Genomic DNA, 18,948 nt, shown 5'->3' with positions numbered 1-18,948 from the left:
TCTTTCTTTCTTTCTTTCTTTCTTTCTTTCTTTCTTTCTTTCTTTCTGAGTAACTTTAACATCACTTGCCTCTCTGAATTTGTCATGAAAATTGATGCAATACTCATTCTGCCAGAAATTCTTCATGGGATTTATGAAGTAGGATCTAGTACAGTTGATAAGTTTATAAGCATCTTAAAAATGCATAGCTATAAAATATTATCTTCTGAAGTATTAAGCAAGTAGCTGAGTATAAACTAAAAAAAAACCAAACAACTAAGGAAATATGTTGATTTTTTTTTACATATGTCACATCATAGCTTGTTATTTAGAATTATTAAATACTGAGCTAGAGCTATGGCTCAGTGAGTAAAGTGCGGGGATTACAGATGTGAGGGCCTGAGTTTGCATCCCCGGAGTCTGTATGTACAGTTGGATATGGTAATGTGTGGTAATCCCATAGCTCCGTGATGAGATGGGAGATGGATATAAAATACTTGTAAGCTCTCAGGCCAGATAGAGTAGCAAACATAGCTGGGAACAACCCAGAGACCCTGCCTCAAAATAAGGTGGAAGATGATCGCAGACACCTGAGGGTGGGGTTCTGTGGCATGTGTAAACCCATATACATAAAAGGAATGTTGATTACTGTTAATGTTAAATAACTTTTTATGAAACACCTTTAAGAGCATAGTGCTTTCTCCTGCTCCCCCTCCTTCTTCTTTTTCTCCTCCTCCTTCTTCTTCTTCATATAGTCTTATGCAGTACGTTGTTATGCTTGTCTTACAGATAGGAAACCAAAGACACATGGAGGGTACTTGGATATAAAAGCGTGTGACTCTGAGTGGCTCGTCTAGAAACATCTACCTTCAACACTCTTTGTCTTTTAATCTGTGTGATGCTGCTCTAGTCTTCATGGGTCGTGCTCCTCGCATCCGTTTTGCGAAGTCTAAATTTCTATGATTAGGAGCATCCTTATTCATTCACATGCTGTGCTTTCTCGTTTCTCCCAAGAACGAATCTAACCTTCTCCTTTCCTAAGTGTTAGCTGCAGTTTTGTGCTCTGTGGGGAACATTTTCCATATTCCTCAGGCCGCAGGCCTCTTTAAAAATTTTCTCTTGAACTTCCCCAACATACAAACTATACATAGAGAAGCTGATGTTACATTTAATTATATAAATAAATTGTATACCATACTAGGTCACTCCATATGTAACCTAATAAACATAGGTAAGGTTTGTCTGATTAAGTAGACTGTCTTATATTTCTTTCACAATTTATACTGTATAAGATAAATGGTGAGCCTATAGGAAGGACTAACTTAGCTCAGCTCTAAATAGAATCAACAAGTAATCCTTAAGCAACTATTACAACATAGTTTAAACTTCCATGACAAGTGAGAAATCAGGTTCAGAAAGGCAGAGACACTTAGCCAGTGTTAGCAGCTAGGAATCAATCCCATCCTGCTCCAGGAAACCTGTAGTCTAGGGCTTCATCTTCTGCAAGTCTCAACTGAACACTTGGAGTAAGATCCAAACACATTATATGCTTGTGTTTGTGTTGTGTATCTAGATAGCTTTCTGTCTCAAGTTGACAGAAGCCAGGTGGAAGCAACTGAGTCCATTTATGGGTGAACTGATGGAATTTTATCTGCATAGAAGATATGGACTGCTGGTCAGTTTGTTAAAGAGGGCTGCAAGAGCTTCTCTCTTACAGATGTAGTGATGAGGTATTCAAGGCCTCTCTGCAGTTCCATCTACAAAGTCTAACGAGGTGGTTGCTTTTCTCCTGTGTGTGACACAGATATGTTCAGGGTTGTATTTTCTGCCTATGCTCATTCTGTAACCTCAAAAGCTACTGGAACTAGGGCTATGACATATGCTTTATAGCAAGGCATTGCTAGAAGGAGCACAGGGCATAGTCTTTGTCTTTTCTGGGCCATGCATTTGTTTTTCTGAGAGTGGACACATTGGCTTAATATTTTGAGCTCCAGGCAACGTGAACACATACAGACCACATTATTCCTGCTTGATTTTACCTTGTTTAAATCAACTTGCCACCTTAATTTTTAATGTTTTATACAGTATATTTTTCTTTAGCTATGACTTATATCTTTAGTCACTCAAACTATCTATGAATCGCCTGTCCGCTTGTTTCAGTTATCATCCTATGCCTGTGAAGAGACACCAAGGCCAAGGCACTTTATGAAAGAACAGCATTTAATTGGAACCTCATTCACAGTTTCAGAGGGTGGGGAGGGAGCAGAGCAGCAAGCTGATAGACAGGGCACTGTGCCTTCCCTGAGAACTCACCTGCAGGAGGCAGAGTGAGTGAGGCTGGACTCATCATGGGCTTTATCCCCAGTGACACACTCCTCCTCCTCCAATAAGGTCACACCTCCTATCCCTCCCCCAAACAGTCAGTCCACCTAGTAGAGACCAGCATATAAATATAGAAGCTTATGGGGCCACTGTCATTCAAACCACCTTGTTGGCTATCAAGGTATCCTCATTTACGTGCAAAGATTCAGAGTATCAAGAGACATGCTCTCCCCATTGTTGCTTCCTGTCAGTCTATGACTGTGTCTAATGTTGTGCTCAACATCTTTGCAGGATCACAGCAAGAAGACCGAAATAGGCTCTGTGGTGTTTTACTGCATTTTAAGAATATTGGTTGTTTTCTACTACTGAGAGATTATGGTTGCAGTTGATTTTTTTTTTAGAAATAAGTTCTAGACATACAGATCCAGGTAGACCCTTACAGTCCTTCTAACTTAGGATTTTTGTTCTAATTGAGTCTCAGAACTTCCTGGAGTTTTTATGACTAATTAGTGGCCTTGCAGAGATTAAATGAGGCAGTGTAGTTCCCCTTGTTGTTTTAATTCTGTCTTCCTCCCTCCCTCCCCTCTCCCTTTCCACCCTTTCTCCATAACATTTCCAATAAATAGATTTTGACACTGAAAATTCAAAGAATATTGTAAAAAGCAACATGATTTATTCATACAGTTACTAATCTTTTTTCTTCCTTCTTTCTTTTCTTTTCTTTCTTTCTTTCTTTTTAAATTTTTTTTGCTTCTAGCCCTCTTCAATCTAATTCCTGTGGGACTGCGTGTGGTGGCCATCCAAGGGGTGAAAGCCAGCCTCTACGTGGCCATGAATGGGGAAGGTTATCTCTACAGCTCAGTAAGTAGTTCACTCGTGTGTGTGTGTGTGTGTGTGTGTGTGTGTGTGTGTATGTGTATGCTATTGTAAGGATTTTACGATTTGGATGTTACAGGTCGTGCCAGTTACTTTGCTGTATGTTCTTACATTGAGTTTCAGCTTCCGGAGAGTACAGTTTGGAATTTACCCCTCTGTTTCTTTCAAGAAGTGAAATGCTTTTTCTTTCCCTTGTCAACCACTCTTCAAGGATAGCAGATGACTTACAGAGGGCCCGCTTTGTATAACTGTAGAGAAAGAAAGACTGTGCTTTTGTTTGTGCTTAATAGGTCAGCGTAGTGCCTAATATGATGTTGTCTTTTCTAATTGAAAGAATTATCTAACTTAAAGACAGTGGGAATTTGTAGAATGAGCTCGGGATTAGGATCATCCCTGTATTATGCATATATTTATAGTGTGTGTGTGTGTGCGCGCACGCGCCTGTGCATGCGTATGTGTGTATACTTTTTCACTTTATCTTAATTTCTGGATCTTTAAAGGGATGGTGTTGGTCACTCCCTTGTATAATATCTCTTCAAATTTACAAGTGAAAGTTGTGTAGTGCCAGTGGCTATCCTGTGAGCACTGACATGTTTTTAAGTATCTAAGACACAGTTTTAAGTTAATACTATCCTGGTTGTTCTTTCTCGAAATCTGAAATTCGTGCACTGAAAAAAAAAAAAAAAAAAAAAAAGCTTTTCCGAATTTGTTTTCTCATATGGGAATTGCCTGTTTGTGATTCATACGGAAGATCAACATCCCTTGAAAATCACAGCTAAAGATTTGTACTCATCCTGTGATCTCTGTCATTGTCGGACTGTCTAGAGAGTCCACCTGTGTTTCTCAGCTGTGGGCTGAACACTGAATCATGTCAGTAGACTTCAAAATAACTATTAAATGAGGAGCTAATTATACATGCTTATTAGCAATGCATCTGACATCATATTATATTAAAGCTTCTATTGTATGAATGTTCCCAGAAACCTGTGGTAAATATGGTAACAGATAGGCCAATTACACTCATATTTCATATGCTGTTTGACTTTATTGCTTTGTCACACTGTTCCTTGTATACCTGTAATTGCTGTGTTAGTTAAAACACAGATAATTTTAAAAGATTAAAGGTGATGGTCTACTTTGCAGTACATTCAGATCTAAATATCCACTTTTATATGCTAGACATGTGTGCTCATTTTCAAGTTGATGATCAAAATAATAATTGACGATAGAAACATCTTAAGCCATAGTAACAAGCATTCATTTTTTTTCCACGCATTGTGGTAGATACATTAACAGCCCTTCATGTAAAGTTATCAGAAAGCTCTTTTAAATTTTCTTTTCTTTTCTTTTTTTTTCAGCACCAGAGATTGGCCTAGGGACCAGCACATGCTAGGCTAGTTTAAGCCATAGCCCTAACCCCTCACAAATTCATTAAAAATAGAAAAATCAAAATGAGCATAATTCTAGTTAGCTAAACAAGAGCAACACAAACCTTGACTGGGATGAAAACTAAAATGCGGAGTAGACCTGGGGATTGTGTTAAAGACTGAATGAGGCATCACTGAATGTAAATGCTCAGGGTGCAAGGCCACAGAAGCTCCTAGGCTTATGTCACTGAACTAGAGTTGATTGTCATTGGCCAGAGGTTTATGTATAGAGTGGTTTGAGAAGAGGGACATACAGGTTCATCCTCTGCAGATTTTTCAGAGTCCTATTCTTTCTATGCCTCTTATTTTAGAAGTGAGGCTAAGTGTATGGGTTCAGGGTCTGTAGAAGGAGGCAGCTTAAGGAAACTTACAGTTTTAATTGCAGTCAGAATTCTGAAACAGACCCAACCCCTGTGTGAAGCCAACAATCACTTACTGAGTTACATACTTTGCTAAGTAAGATTGTTTTGGTCCGTTGCTTATAGAATCATGGTGTTTTCTTTGCTAGGATAGCAGAGGCAAGTAGCCTAGAATGCTAAGTAGATCACTGCTAGCATAGGCCATCTGGTTCTCTCCTCTCAAACCCTCCCTTGTCTCTGGCCCAGACTGATAGGGTTTTTATAACACTGGCTTTAAACAGTCTATAATGGGACTAAAGAGACCAACATCAGAGTGTACGGTCCCATCACACTCTGTGCAGTTCCTCTATCTGGTGTGCGGCAATAGGAGATGGGGGGAGGGGCAGGGGCCTTGTGGTGAGTTCAAAGGCAGTTGTTGGCCTCAGCTTTCCTGTGGATTTGCCATGTACTAAGGCTCGAGGTTATTTGAAAAGCAGCTACCTAGTTCTTGTGGCCAGCTCAGTAGTGCACATCAGTGAGGCCATCAACAGACATGTAGAGGGAGAAGCTGAGTCCAAGAGGAACTCGGGGGTGATATCCTGTCCATACTGCCAGTTTCTGTTCAGGTTTAAGCTGGAGATATCCCTTGTTCACTTTGAGCTCTCTTCATTCACTGGGAAGCTGGAAAGAAGAGTAGCCCGGTGAAGGCAGGCTGATTGCTGGAGCCTGGAGCTAGAAGGAGTTAATGTCTATTCTGAAAATCCAGGAGAATGAATTTATCTCTATGTATACATATATATGTTTAGTATACATATATGTATATCTAGATGAGCTGTATCTATAGCATCAATCTAAACCATCTGCATATCCGTGTCTATCTAAACCTATATGGATATAGCTACATAAATATAGCGATAGATATATCTGACATAGTTTTTTGATGCATTTTTTTGACTTGTTTTTCAATCATTGCATTTTTCATGCTGAAACCTATTTTGCTTTACATCTTTTTAAACTCTCTGGCATTATGGCATTACTGAAATTTTCTAGTTCTCCTTTGATCCCTCTAAACTCAAGCTGCATTTCTGTTCCTTTAACGATTTCCTCTAGTTTTCAGTTTACATCTATCTATTTATCTATCATCTATTTATCTATCTATCTATCTATCTATCTATCATCTATCTTTCTACATGATTCCATACATTGATACATATTTTTATGTTTCTGACTTCTAAACAGCTCATGAGCTATGAGACATTTTCCATTTTACCAATATGATGAGCTCCACTTTAAAATAAATTATTTGTGGATAGTGTTCGCATTTTGCCAATCTTTGAAAATAATCTCTGCGAACAGTGTTTGTGTGTGTGTATGTGTGCGTGTGTGCCAAATTTAATCTTGCCTTGTTTACTGTTTCCCTAAACAACACATTTTATTATTCTCTGTGTGGGGATCTACGTTAGTGAATTTTTAGGTTTTGTGTGAGGATCTCCGTGTAATTGGTAATTTCCTGCCTCATGAATCTGTGGCTGTGTATCCTTCCATTTCTCCCTTTGATTGCAGTCCAGGTACTTGTGAGTGGCTCACTGGACTAGCATTTCCCTTAGCATCCATGAGGTGATATTCCACTAGTTTCTGGCATCTGTTGTTGAATGTAGGAATTTGTTGTCAATTTATTATTTCCTTTTAGGTAATCTCTATGGAAACCTAAAAAATATTTTCGCTTTATATTTCCTGTTTCTAAACTGTCTTTACCTGTTAGAAACTTGTAATGAACTTATAATTCAAAAAGTTATAATTCTTCAATTCTAAAAAAAAAAAAAAAAACTTGTTTCCCATATCTGTTTCATCTATCAATCATGCATTCCAGTCTTTTGTGCTATTTCTATGATGTAAGTTAAAAGCATTCATACTCATTGTGTTCAAATTTTATGCTGTTTTGTGATTTCAGTCATGGTGTTTTTCATTACTGAATGTTGAATGGCTTCTATTAATACCCTCCCATTCTTGATTTATTTCTTCCTGTTTTTTATTGTATTGCTTTTTTTCACTTTTTACCGAAAGTTATTAGCTTATCTCTCCAAGCATTTCTAACATAATTGGCCGGTGTTTTCCATAGTTATGAATTCATATACTAAGCATTAATTTTTGAGTACCGTTTTATAATCACATTCAGGTTAGACTTTAGCATTAACTCTTTATCAGCGTTTCAGCTTTGGAGCATGCTCACTTCTTTCTCTTTTTCAATAGTTCTTCCTGTGAGGTCTCTTGCTGTGCCCTAGCAACTTTTTGGTAACTTTTATCCATATCCCTAGTTTAGAGTAGTCTTAAGGCATTTCCAAGATGTTATCCTAGGGTAACAATGGGGTGAGTGCAGGAGCCAGGTGTGAGGTATGGGTTTATCTAGTCTCTGTTGTTGTAATGGACTGTCCTGTGCTTCAAGCTAGGGACATCATTTTCATTGCAGGATACCCCAGTGCAGCTCACTGCATTAGCAACTACCCAGGCTCTACTCCTCACTTTGCTAGGAGGAATTTTAGTTAAGTCAGCTAACTTAGGAGTGCTCGAGTGCTCTACTCCTAATAAATGGTTTTCTTCACGACCCAAAGCAAGGCAGGCATGAAGCTGCAGCTGGTATGGTGCCATTTCTATTTCATGGGAAACTTGTTCTTGCTTTGACAATGCTGATTCTGGCAGTCGTGATTAGGCCGTGAGTTTTGTATTGTACTTGTCCTTGCCCTCTATTTGGAAAAGAGAAGGTACATGATACTGTGAGCAGGCAATGAATCAATCTCTGTCTCTGTCTCTGAGTCTCTCTCTCTCTCTTTCTCTCTCTCTCCCTCTCTTTCATTTTTCATTTTTGGCCGAAAGTACATAAAGCAATTTTCCATCTTAATACTTTTGCATGCACTTTACTGTTAATCATGTCTATATTTTGGGCAACAGATCTCCAAAACTCTTTCAATTGCAAGAACGAAATACCCATGCCCATTACAAAAACATCTCCCCTTTTCTCCTTCCCATGACTTATTTCACTAAGCAAAATGTTCCCAGTTTCATCCATGTTATACCGTGCAATAGGATTACTTTTGTCACAAAAACTTAGTAAAAATTCCATGATGAGTATTTTTTTTGACTATTGAAAAGCATTGAAGTTCCTTCTACTTATAGGTAATGGGATTAATGCTGCAGTGAACATGAATATACAAATACGTCTTCAGAAGTCTTTTCACTTCTCTGGATCTATGTCCAGAGATAAAGTTACTAGGCCACTTAACTCTGTTTAAATTCTGTTGCAGAACCCCACACTGCCGACCATGCATCAGCCCTGTTTTTCACTGCTACCAACAGTGAACAATTGTTCAAATGCCTCTTTCCCAACCAACACTTGACATATTCTGAAATCATTTCTTTCTCCTTTGACTTTGGTCATCCCACCACATACGATGTACACAAGTATCGTTTGAGTTTCAGTGATGCGAAGCTTGCTGGCATTCCATATGTCTCTTACGACGTCTTCTGCACAGCCTCCTGGGAGGTTAATGTATTTAATTTCTTTGGCTGGTTTTTGTTTGCTTGCTTGCTTGTTGTATGTGTTTGTTGCTGAGTTGGACCTTGCTAATAGATGGTGGATATTTACTCTTCATCAGATACTACTTGAAATTTTTTTTTCTCTTTAGAGGTGGTCTTTTTACTTTATTGTTGTACAGAACTTTTTATTCATGGAGTTCCCGAAGCTTTTTTTTTTTTTTTTTTGTTCTCTTTCTTTACTCTTGGTGTCATATTCAGGAGATCATTCCCATGAAGCTTTGACTCTAGTTTTCTTCTAGAAGCTTTAATTTCAGCTATCACACTTAAGTATTTAATCTATTTTGAGTGAATATTAAAAAAAAATATGTTTAAAGTGCCATTTTCATTCTTTTGCATACAGCTATGAAGTTTTTCTCGTACCATGCATTGAAAAATGTGTTTGTACTTGTGCCAGGATTATACTGTCAAATTACTGTAGATTTATGTATGTTTTAAGGTCAGAAATTATCAGGATAATTGCTTTATTTGCTTTGCAGTTTGTTTTGACTTTCATTTATCTGTCTGTCTATTTACTTTACATCGTGATTGTAGTCTCCTTACTCCTCCCCTCCCGGCCTCCCCCCTTCCCCCTATTCCCAATTCCCTACTCCTCAGATAAAGGGAGTCCCTTGTCCTCCCACCAGGGCATATCAGCACATCAAATCTCATCAGGAATGAACACATTTTCTTCCCCTGTGGCCTGGAGAGGCAGCCTCTCAGGTGGAAGTGATCAAAAAGTAGGTAACAGAATCCGTGTCAGAGATGGTTTCCTCTCCCCTTACTAGGAAACCTACTTGAAGACCAAGCTGTTCACTGACTACATATGTGTAGGGGGCCTAAGTCAAGTCCATGCATGCTCTTCAGCCTCTGAAGCTCTGAGCTCTGAGCTCCCTTGGGCCTAGGTTAGTTGGCTCTGTTGGTTTTCTTGTGGGGCTCCTGTTCCTTCCAGGTCCTTTATTCTAATATGAATTTTCTGAGTCTACAAAAAAATACGTTGAGATTTGATTACAAATGATATTGAACATATAGGTTATTTTAGGTAATTTGGACATTTAAACAAGTAGTCTGTCATATGAACTTGATATGTCGTTTTATTCATTTGTATCTCCTGACATTTTTTTATAGCAACAAGTTTTTTAAGTGTGTAAGTTTTTAACTGCTTTGATTAAATTTAAGCTCACTGTACCTTTTTAAAGTGAGTTTAAAATAGTTTTAACAAAATTGAATAACACTTTCAAGTGGAGAAAACGAAAGCTCTTTCACTCCCTATGAAAGAACTGACTGAAGAAGACATTTTATGCAAAATTTTCATTATATATATATAAATTCATTATATACATATACATTAAGCATCTATAATCTATTTTTTCTGGTTTAGACTGTTCTTCTTTGAAGTTTAATCTATTTATTTATGTGCTTTATTTTCTTTGAGTTTTATATGTTTTGAAAAAGTCTATAAGGCCATCTAAAGTTTCTTAAATGGTTATATTTAAGTGAGAGTCAAGGGAAGAAGAGTCTATTTTCATCATATGCACAGACAGCTGAGCTTAAAGTCTACCCTCTCTATAAATTTATTCACACTAACATTTTTTTATACTTAAGTTATTTGAATTGAAGCTTCTCTACATGACCGAACTACAGAGTGATATCATCGAGAATATATTATAAATCTAGATAATTTTCATATTGCGGCTAGGAAATTGGTGATATGGTGATTTCATTAATCACCGTGTAGATTGATATTTGTAGTAGTAGATACTCAAGGATTGCTGACACTATTGTATTAGCCTTTTTCTGTTCTGAATCTGTGATATTCACAACCCTTCCAGTAGCCCAGCTCCAGCGTCAGCTGATATGTCCATTAAAAATCACCATTGAACATGAAATAAAATGCCTTTTTCACATTAAGATGCTAGCAATTGGCTTCTGTTTTGCTGGTGAGTACGCTTTGAATTAATCTTTGATGCCCAGGACAGACATTTTTTTTTTCTCCAATCACTACCATGAGGATATTCTCTTGAATAGGAAGTTCTTCACTAAAAACTTGCTGAGTTTAGTTGCATATTCTAAGTATTATAGGTAAATTTCTTACAAATAATAGGATAATTAACTAAAGTTTCATTGAGGAAAGTCTTGGTGACTTTCGGATGATGCTGTCTTAGGCTTTACTTCCTACCTCAGTGACTCAGATTTATCCAGGGTACACCGATTGGTGCTATCTCACATGCCACATACTTGAGTGTGAAACTCTGACCATACAAAGGCACGAGTGAATGAAAGCGTCTTATGTTTTTAAAGGATATCCTTGTTTTTGTAACTGTTGTAACAACTTTGATCCAGTTGGAAAGTTGGAGGTCCCAGTGCCCAAGACCTCTTGCACTTTTGACACCAATGCGAAGTTCGGGAGATTCCCAAAAATATTCTCTTGCTTGACAATTTACTAGAAACAAATAGAACTCCTATAAATGTATTGTTATGGTTATGGGTTATCACAGAGAAGAGACACAAGTTAAGTAGGCCAAGTTAGAACTAAGCATGTAGCTGAGGCATAGAGGCTTGTCAAGCAACATGAGGTCTTGAGTTCAATCCCTGATCAAGACAACAAAACAGAAGAGCCAAAGTAGCAAGCTCTTCTGAGGCTCTGTGTGAAGACACTTCACTGGGGATCCAGTGGTAGGTTGCCCAGGTAGCTCTCCATCTATGAAAGAATGACCCAAAGTCCCCACCTGAATTACAGTTGTCATTTCCTGTCTGGATAAGTCCTTCACACACATAGATTGCCTTCTGGTATTATAGAGTTAGGTTAAATTCCTAATGTGCTTTACAACCACCCAACAGAAATGGATACTAGAACATATTACGTTGGCTTGGCTCCATCCCCACAAACTCACTTGCCTTCACGGTTCTGAATCTGTAATTTTCACAGTCCTTCCAGTAGCTCATCCCCAGAATCAGTGAGCTGATGTGTCCATCTTCTTTCCTACTGTTTTTTTTTTTTTTGTTTTGTTTTTGTTTTTTTTTTTTTTGCCACAGCTTGGAAGAAGGAAACAGTAGAAAAGGAAAGTTTGGAGCAGATCCTCTGGCATGCCAGCATTTGGAAAGTAAAAACATAAGTGAATGATTTGGACAACTTGGAAGTATTGACATTTGCATCTGGAAAAATTATACTTAAAAAGCAATTGGAGTAATTTGCATTTTAATGAAGTTTGATGTACTTAGCACACATGTCACTGATATTTCATTGATTAACAATGATTAATATGTTTGGGAAAGCTCTATTTTTTATTGTAATCATTGCTTATTTTATAAACTTTAAATAGTTATCTTCAAAATATGAATTAGTTTATAAACTGATGCTAGTTTTTTTTAACTGAGAGATCAGTTAAAATTACATGCACACTATTTTTTACTTACCTCTGTCTTAATCTGTAGCAATTGTATATGAATCTATAGAAGTGATATATTCCCTTCTTCAAGTCTGTCTGCATCCTACTGTTAGTAAGTTATTATGACAGCAGCTCTAAGGACAGCCATTGCTGCGTTAACAATCGTATTATAAGTATAATTACAAGTTTTGTTGGTTGCTGCTTTGAAAACGCTTTTAGATTTGTATTCATGTTTCAAAACAATGCTGGGAGAGGGGGCAGAAATTATTAGCTTTTGATGAAGAACAGTGGCTTAGGCAGGTAACTGACCTAAAGTAGCAGATCCTAGTGGCAGGACTAGGATCTATATCTAGGTCTGAAGTGAAACCCGTAAGATTTTCATGATGCTATTTTGTCCTTGGGTTTATATGTAATGACACATTTACATTGTTGACTGCTTTGTATGTCCCCCACCCTTTCATATAAACTATCTCATCATATCTTTGTAATAACTCTCATATTTTTACTGCTGAGTGACAGAAGGTCTGCCTGGGAAACAGGAAGGGTAAGTGGATAAAATGATGTGACAAGGAAGGTTAAGATAAAGTAACTTTAGTTCAATGTTCATTTCTGCAATCAGCATTGCTCTTACTTTCTCTCACAATGAACTATTTCTTACCTTATTGTCTTAGATTTACTATCAAACCCACAGTTCTTTGATAAGCTTTATGTAAAGACAATAAGAAAAAAATGATTAATAAAACAAATGACAGGCTCTCGGTTAATGCACAAGTTTTAACAACATTTAGAATTTCACACCTCCGTTAGTGAGAGCAGACACCCTAGAGACTAGAGATGACTCTGGGTTATTTAAAAAGAAGGTGCAGGGTATGGAGATCTCTGGGGAAGAAGAAAAGAAGCCCATTGAGAGCTTCCAGGGATCATTTACACCCACACATTGTAGCAGAGAGGAGCATGCTCTTTCATTTATGCCTCTAATTATTTTTAGCATTCCCTTATTACAGATGCCCAAGTTTTGCTGTCATTTAGTATACAATAAACACTTTCACATTAACCACGATCAAAATAGTTTCTTTATTTGGGGTTTTGAAAAGACATTTGTCTGTGCTTCTTCTTTTGTTAGAATTAATTGTTTTCATGCCTTGTCGATTCTATCTAGTGCTCAAAGTTAGCGATCCTATGTGATAAGGATGAACACTTCTCAAGTTGATGAAAACTGCAGTCCCCAGATGAAGACATCTGCCAAGACCTTGTTAAGATAGTTGATGGTAACATCATGCAGCCTAATTCTGGCAATAATTAATTGGCTGTCTGGCAGTTATCTCTGTAATCATGTTTCTAATTGTGACGATCCATGCTCTGCAATTCAGCTTTGTATAACCTCTGGCTCGTGTGTGTGTGTGTGTGTGTGGTGGTGGTGGTGGGGTCTGCAAACTTCGTTAGTCATGTGCCTCCTGTGTTGAGTCTTGTCAATGTTATATCTTCAAAAGGTTGGGTTGCCATGCTTTTAATAAAGAAACACTGTCTATCAAAGGTAAAGAACAGCCATGGCATCTGGGAATCCACCCACTTCCCTTCATCTCAGTAGAGATTTACCACTGCGCTGGCCTTTTACAGGAGTGCGGGAGATCTGATCTCTGGGCCCCATGGGTTCATTCCAAGCATTCTACCCACTTAACCATCTCCCAATCCCTCCCAGCACAATTTAAATTCCTTATCAGCTTACTCCAGCATGGAAACATCTGAAATCAGAGGCATACTCAGGGTGACCTCTTAGGAAACCTGATAACAAGAGAGGAGGAAAGAGAAGAAAACAGAGGGTGACGGCGGGGGAGAAATGGGTGGGTCTTTGGCATTAATATCAAATGAATTCTGGAATTTTGAACATAATGACGCCTGAATAAAGAAAGTTAAAGTCTTGTGAAAAAGTGAGAGGAAGGATAGAAGTACAAGGAGGGGACAGGAGTTCCACAAGAAGACGAACAGAGCCAACTAGCCAGGGCTCAGAGGGACTTGTGGAGACTGAAGCACCACCTAAAGATTATGCATACACTGGACCTAGGCCCCCTACACAGATGTAGCAGATGGGCAGCTGAGTCTTCTTGTGGGTGTCCTAGTAAGGGGAATGGGAGCTGTCTCTGCCTTGGTTTCAGTTGCCTGCTTTCTAATCACTCCCTTCTGTAGGGCTGCCTCACCATGCCACAGGGGAAGAGGACTTTTTCAGCCCTGATGCCACTTAATGAGGCTGGGGTGGGTTGGGCATGGAGGGGGGTGCTCCTCTTAACTGAAGAATGGGGGAAGGAAGGGGAAAAAGAGAGGGAGGATGGGACAAAGAGGAGAGAGCAGGGAGGGGGCTAAGATTGGGATGTAGAGTGAACACATAAATTAATTAATTTAAAAAGAAAAATAAAGTTAAAGGCCAGAAACCAGAAGCTTGCTAAATGATTACATTGTTCAGAGTATAATTTAGGTCATGAGCGCAGGTTTTCTTTTTCATCTCATTAACTTGTGATTTTCTTGAAATTTGAATAATTTTCTTTTTATCTTGGAGTAATTTTTGGCCACAGCATCTGATCCCTGAAATAAACTTGTTTTGCCCATTTTCTTTTTGCTCCATATATATATATATATACATATATTAGTTAATTGAACTGGAATGTTAAACTAAGAGAAAAAAACCGAACCCTGCCAACATGAGAAGCTGGCAGCTAACTACTTGCAAATAGGTGATATGCGTTCTCATTGGCTCTTCTGTCTTTTGTGAGAAGGAGTCATCAGTTCTGCTTTCACTGGCTTAAGTGACCGTAAGTGCCACTCCCCTTGCAGGATGTTTTATACACCTTACTACACTGCATGTTCTTTGAAGTTAGGGATGATATATAACACAGGTTAACAATTTACACAGAAAACCACAGTGGCTGTGTGAAGGCTTAAATCTTGTGGAATGAGTCGATGGAGCATCATTGAGTTTAGTGTTTGTGATAACTCATGTCTGTCTGCTCCCAACAGTTTGGAAGAATTTCCCGGCTTGTGACCATGTGTGCTTTCCAGTGTACTTAATGGTTCACCTTGGAGTAGGCTGCCGGCGCTTTACTGCCCAGCAGTAAATTATGTTGGTCATACTCATAGTTTGTAACTTCCAGAAAACAGTCTTACGTTAGCCCTAAAGCTGGCCTACGCTGTAGAAATCAGCATATGTGTCTTTAACCGAGGTTTTCTGTTGAAGAACAGAAACAAGACAGTTTCTGAGAACAGCATGAAAGAGTATTTGGGCTTGAGTGATTTAAAAAATTGTACCAAATTTTTAACTCTTCCTTTCTTACTCAAGAGCAGTGTATGGTAGAGTTATTTCACATTAACCACACTAATGGTAGTAGCTGTAATGTATACACATGTATACACGTGTACAGAAATGTATATTACTTTTTAAAGTTTTATTTTAATTTCAAGACAAGGTCTCATTTCTAGAGAAGTTCGGGAAGGCCTAGAGTTTACTGTGACCCATGTTTGCCTGGAATTGACAGAGCTTCTGCCTCAGCTTCTAGGAAGCTGGGGTTTCAGATTTGCGCTTCCATGCATGCCATCAATGGACACCTCAAAGATGACTCTCAGAATGTCAGTCCTGTGGCATCAGCGTGTAACACTCATGCAGCATCTATACCATCCTTAGTTATAGCGATGGTACCTGAACCACCTAATCCAATATCTTCAGCTACCTTGGGCACTGGGTGATTGGTTACAGAACAGCTCTCATCTAATTAGGGGCAATTAGCTTAAGTCTCAAGACTGGATTGTATCTGAACAAGAGCTGACTTTAAAAACCAAACAAGGACAAGCCTCCTAGTAGGTTACGTAATCCCAAGTGTTAGTGCTAAATACATGTGCATACAAGCAACACTAAATGGACTCAGCAGGCTGTATTTCCTTGTATGTGTGTATGTATATACATATTTATATATGTAGAACAATAATAATTTAATATTGGAGGCCATGAATTTATGACAAGGAGTTGGACATGGGAGGTACTGGAGGGAGATGGGGTTGAAATAATTTAGATACAGTACTAATGTACGACATTCTTTAAAAAATGGAAAAAAAGCAAAATTAATGACAAAAACAAACAGACAAACACTCCTAGCATTTAGAACTGAGAGCATGGACCTTTTAATGCCACAGAGGACAGAAGGTTTGGGATGAAGATAGAACAAAGTAGACATGAACCATATCCAGTCTTCTCCCATACCACCTTAAAAATTAATAGGTTTGCTCTCTGAATTTATCTTGGGCTTGTACCAGGAAACACAAAACTTAGTCATTTTTCCTTTTTCTCCTTCGAGCATGATCTAGTTTTCTAACATTGGAGGCATCTGTCTTTTTAAATGTCTCTATACATGTCACTTGAAGGGCAGCATATTATATGATATAAGTCTACCATTCATGGCTTTTAGAACCATCAGAGAGAAAAAGAAGAAGGAAGTTACAAGGATATGCTAAGGGAAACCCACTGTGTTTCCATCTGAGATTTTGATGTTTTAATTGAGATGTGAATGGAATAGAGGTAGGTTAAAACAGAGAAGCAGGAGGCAAGTCACCTTTGTAACCATATCAGGAAAGGAGTTAGCTGTTTCAGCAGACAACACTGAGCAGAATAACAAGAATGAAGCAAGCAAGCAAACAAACAAACAAATAAAAAATGTGTGATAGGTTGTCAAATTAGAACAGTAATAGAATGAGGCCACAAATATGATGTTCTTTTCATTCACCATATGCTCCTTCCTTTAAATTACAATCTAGCCACTGCAATGGGGAACTTAATTAAACATATTAAAATACAAGTGGTGTATATTTCAGTCAGCTGAACTGGGAAAGGCTTTATTATTTTGAGGCCACAGAACACATCAGCCTCCCATGGGGAAAGTGTGTGCCCTGGTTCATTCCAAATGGTTCTGCTTTGTGCTGATTTCTTTGTGTAATTTTTAATAGAAGTGAATTAACTCTCAGAGGTATCCTGGATTAGGATTTGGGCAATAGTTAAGAACCTGTCTGATACATGTCCAGCCCGTGACTCCAGATGTGAGTCAGTTGGTAGGCTGAGGTGTCAATATGTACACAGAACCTTGTAGCCTAATTTGACTTTTTCTAGCTTTTCTTTCCAGGACCATGGCTTGGTTTTGGTGTTTGAGACACAGCCTCATTGTTCTGCTCAAACTGATCTCCCAACTTACAGTCCTCCAGCCTTAGCCCTCAGTGAAGGGATCACAGGTGACTGAGTTTAACTCTCCTAAATTCACTTCTCTGTATCAGCTCTGAAGTGGGTTTGGATATCAGCCAAATAGAGGCTGTAACAATGGCATGAAGAGATCACAGACTTAAGGATTTTTGATGTAAGCAGAATTTCTGAACTAAGCAGTTATTGATGTTGGATCACTGGCTGGTTTGTCCAGGCTTCTCCTCATGGTACAAGATGGATCCTACATCACAGCGAATGTGTATACATTTTAGGCAGGGGAAAGTGGCATAGAGGTTAATGTGGTACTGTGACCAAGAAAGCTGAGTCCTCCACAGGTGTCTAGGTGCTCTCTAATTACAGATCTGTAGATGCAGGTATCATGGGGCCATCTCTCGGTGAACTGAGACAAGAGTAATGCCTGTTTTGATTTATCTGGTCTTGTTTTTTTAATTTTAAGCATTACACCTTGCCATTTTCATCAAAATCATAGTTTTCTGAGTGAATTTGAGCATCCCAAAATTGCCATAATTGGGTAATTTAAATAATGGGCATATTTCTCACATGAAGAGGGAGGAAGCAGGCATTTTCCTGTTTGTTCTTAGAATGACATTAATTCTGTGACGAGGGCCCTATCCTCATGATGTAACTCCTTCTCAGCGGATCCTTCCAAACACCAACATGTTGGAGATCAGGACTCAGCATGAATTTGAGAGAAATATTGATATTTAATGCTTATCAAAGGGCTCAAGAAGGGATCTGATGATGGGGATCATTCAGTGGCTTCTCTTGTTTGTTGTACAAGTACAAGGACATGAATCTGACCCTCAGAGCCTATAGGTTAAAGCTCAAGGATGGCGATCTGTGCGACGGAATGGTAGAGTCGCACACACAAAAGCAAGTCACTGTGGCTTGTTGGACAGTCAGTGTAGTCAGCTTGGCAAGTTCTAGAGCGACGGTTCTCAAACTTCCCAACGCTGCAACCCATGTGTGCAGCTCCTCACACTGCGGTGACCCCCAACCATAACATCATTTTTGTTGTTACTTCCTAGCTGAAATTTTGCTACTGTTACGAATTGTAGTGTAAATATTTTCTATAATGGAGGTTTGCCTGAGAAGTCAAAATCAACAGGTTGAGAAACACTTCTCTAGACCAGTTAGAGACTCTGTCGCCAAAAACAAGGTGGATGGTGAGAAGAATGATAGCCAGTGTTTTCTTGCCTCCACATGTATGCTTGCACATATTTGTACACCTATATGAATATGTGTTCCTTCCACACCCACCAAAGAAAAGACCCTAGATACTGAGTACCTGCCTGAAAAGTTAAACCTTCTCACACCCAAATAGGTATGAAATGTAATATTTTAGGACACAAAAGAGACAAATGCACAAGCAGATTGAAACACAGAGCATAGGTGTAGTCTTTTCATTAAGATGCATAATATATATGCAACCGGTAATAATATTTAAATAAAATCAGTCACCAAACCTATGACCTTCTTTTAGAGATTATAAGGGAAGAAAGATTACCTCTAATTTTATTCAGAATCAGACTGATTAGGGCTTCCCTGTAATTTGAATAGAAGTGCATTGCCTATTGATTCTTCTTATCAGACTTCTGGGTATTTCCTTTGAAATGTCTCACTATATATAGCTAGGGCAAGGATGAATAAGCATTGCTACTTAACAGTAATTCTGCACTAGATGGGAAAGGCTTTCCCCGGGAACTGTGACAGACAACTTTAGTCACTCCACATGCCATGAGGAAACTGAAAGATAGCATGGAGTAGCATCTAACAGTGCCTCTAGGCAGGCATTCTCG

The 18,948-nt window shown here is 38.6% G+C and overlaps 1 protein-coding gene across 2 annotated transcripts in view; it reads left to right on the top strand.

The window, feature by feature from the left end:
* Positions 1 to 18,948, top strand: part of Fgf12 (fibroblast growth factor 12) — a 558,915-nt gene that overhangs the window by 367,963 nt on the left and 172,004 nt on the right. For both annotated transcript variants that reach the window (XM_055624928.1, XM_055624927.1), the window contains one exon: positions 3,059 to 3,162. In XM_055624928.1, coding sequence (XP_055480903.1) covers positions 3,059 to 3,162 — 104 coding nt within the window. The remainder of the gene's footprint in view (positions 1 to 3,058; positions 3,163 to 18,948) is intronic.

This window comes from Psammomys obesus, unplaced genomic scaffold (assembly GCF_907164565.1).
Source record: "Psammomys obesus unplaced genomic scaffold, mPsaObe1.curated_primary_1811, whole genome shotgun sequence".
Classification (NCBI taxonomy): Eukaryota; Metazoa; Chordata; class Mammalia; order Rodentia; family Muridae; genus Psammomys; species Psammomys obesus.
This window is presented reverse-complemented; position numbering and strand designations above follow the sequence as displayed.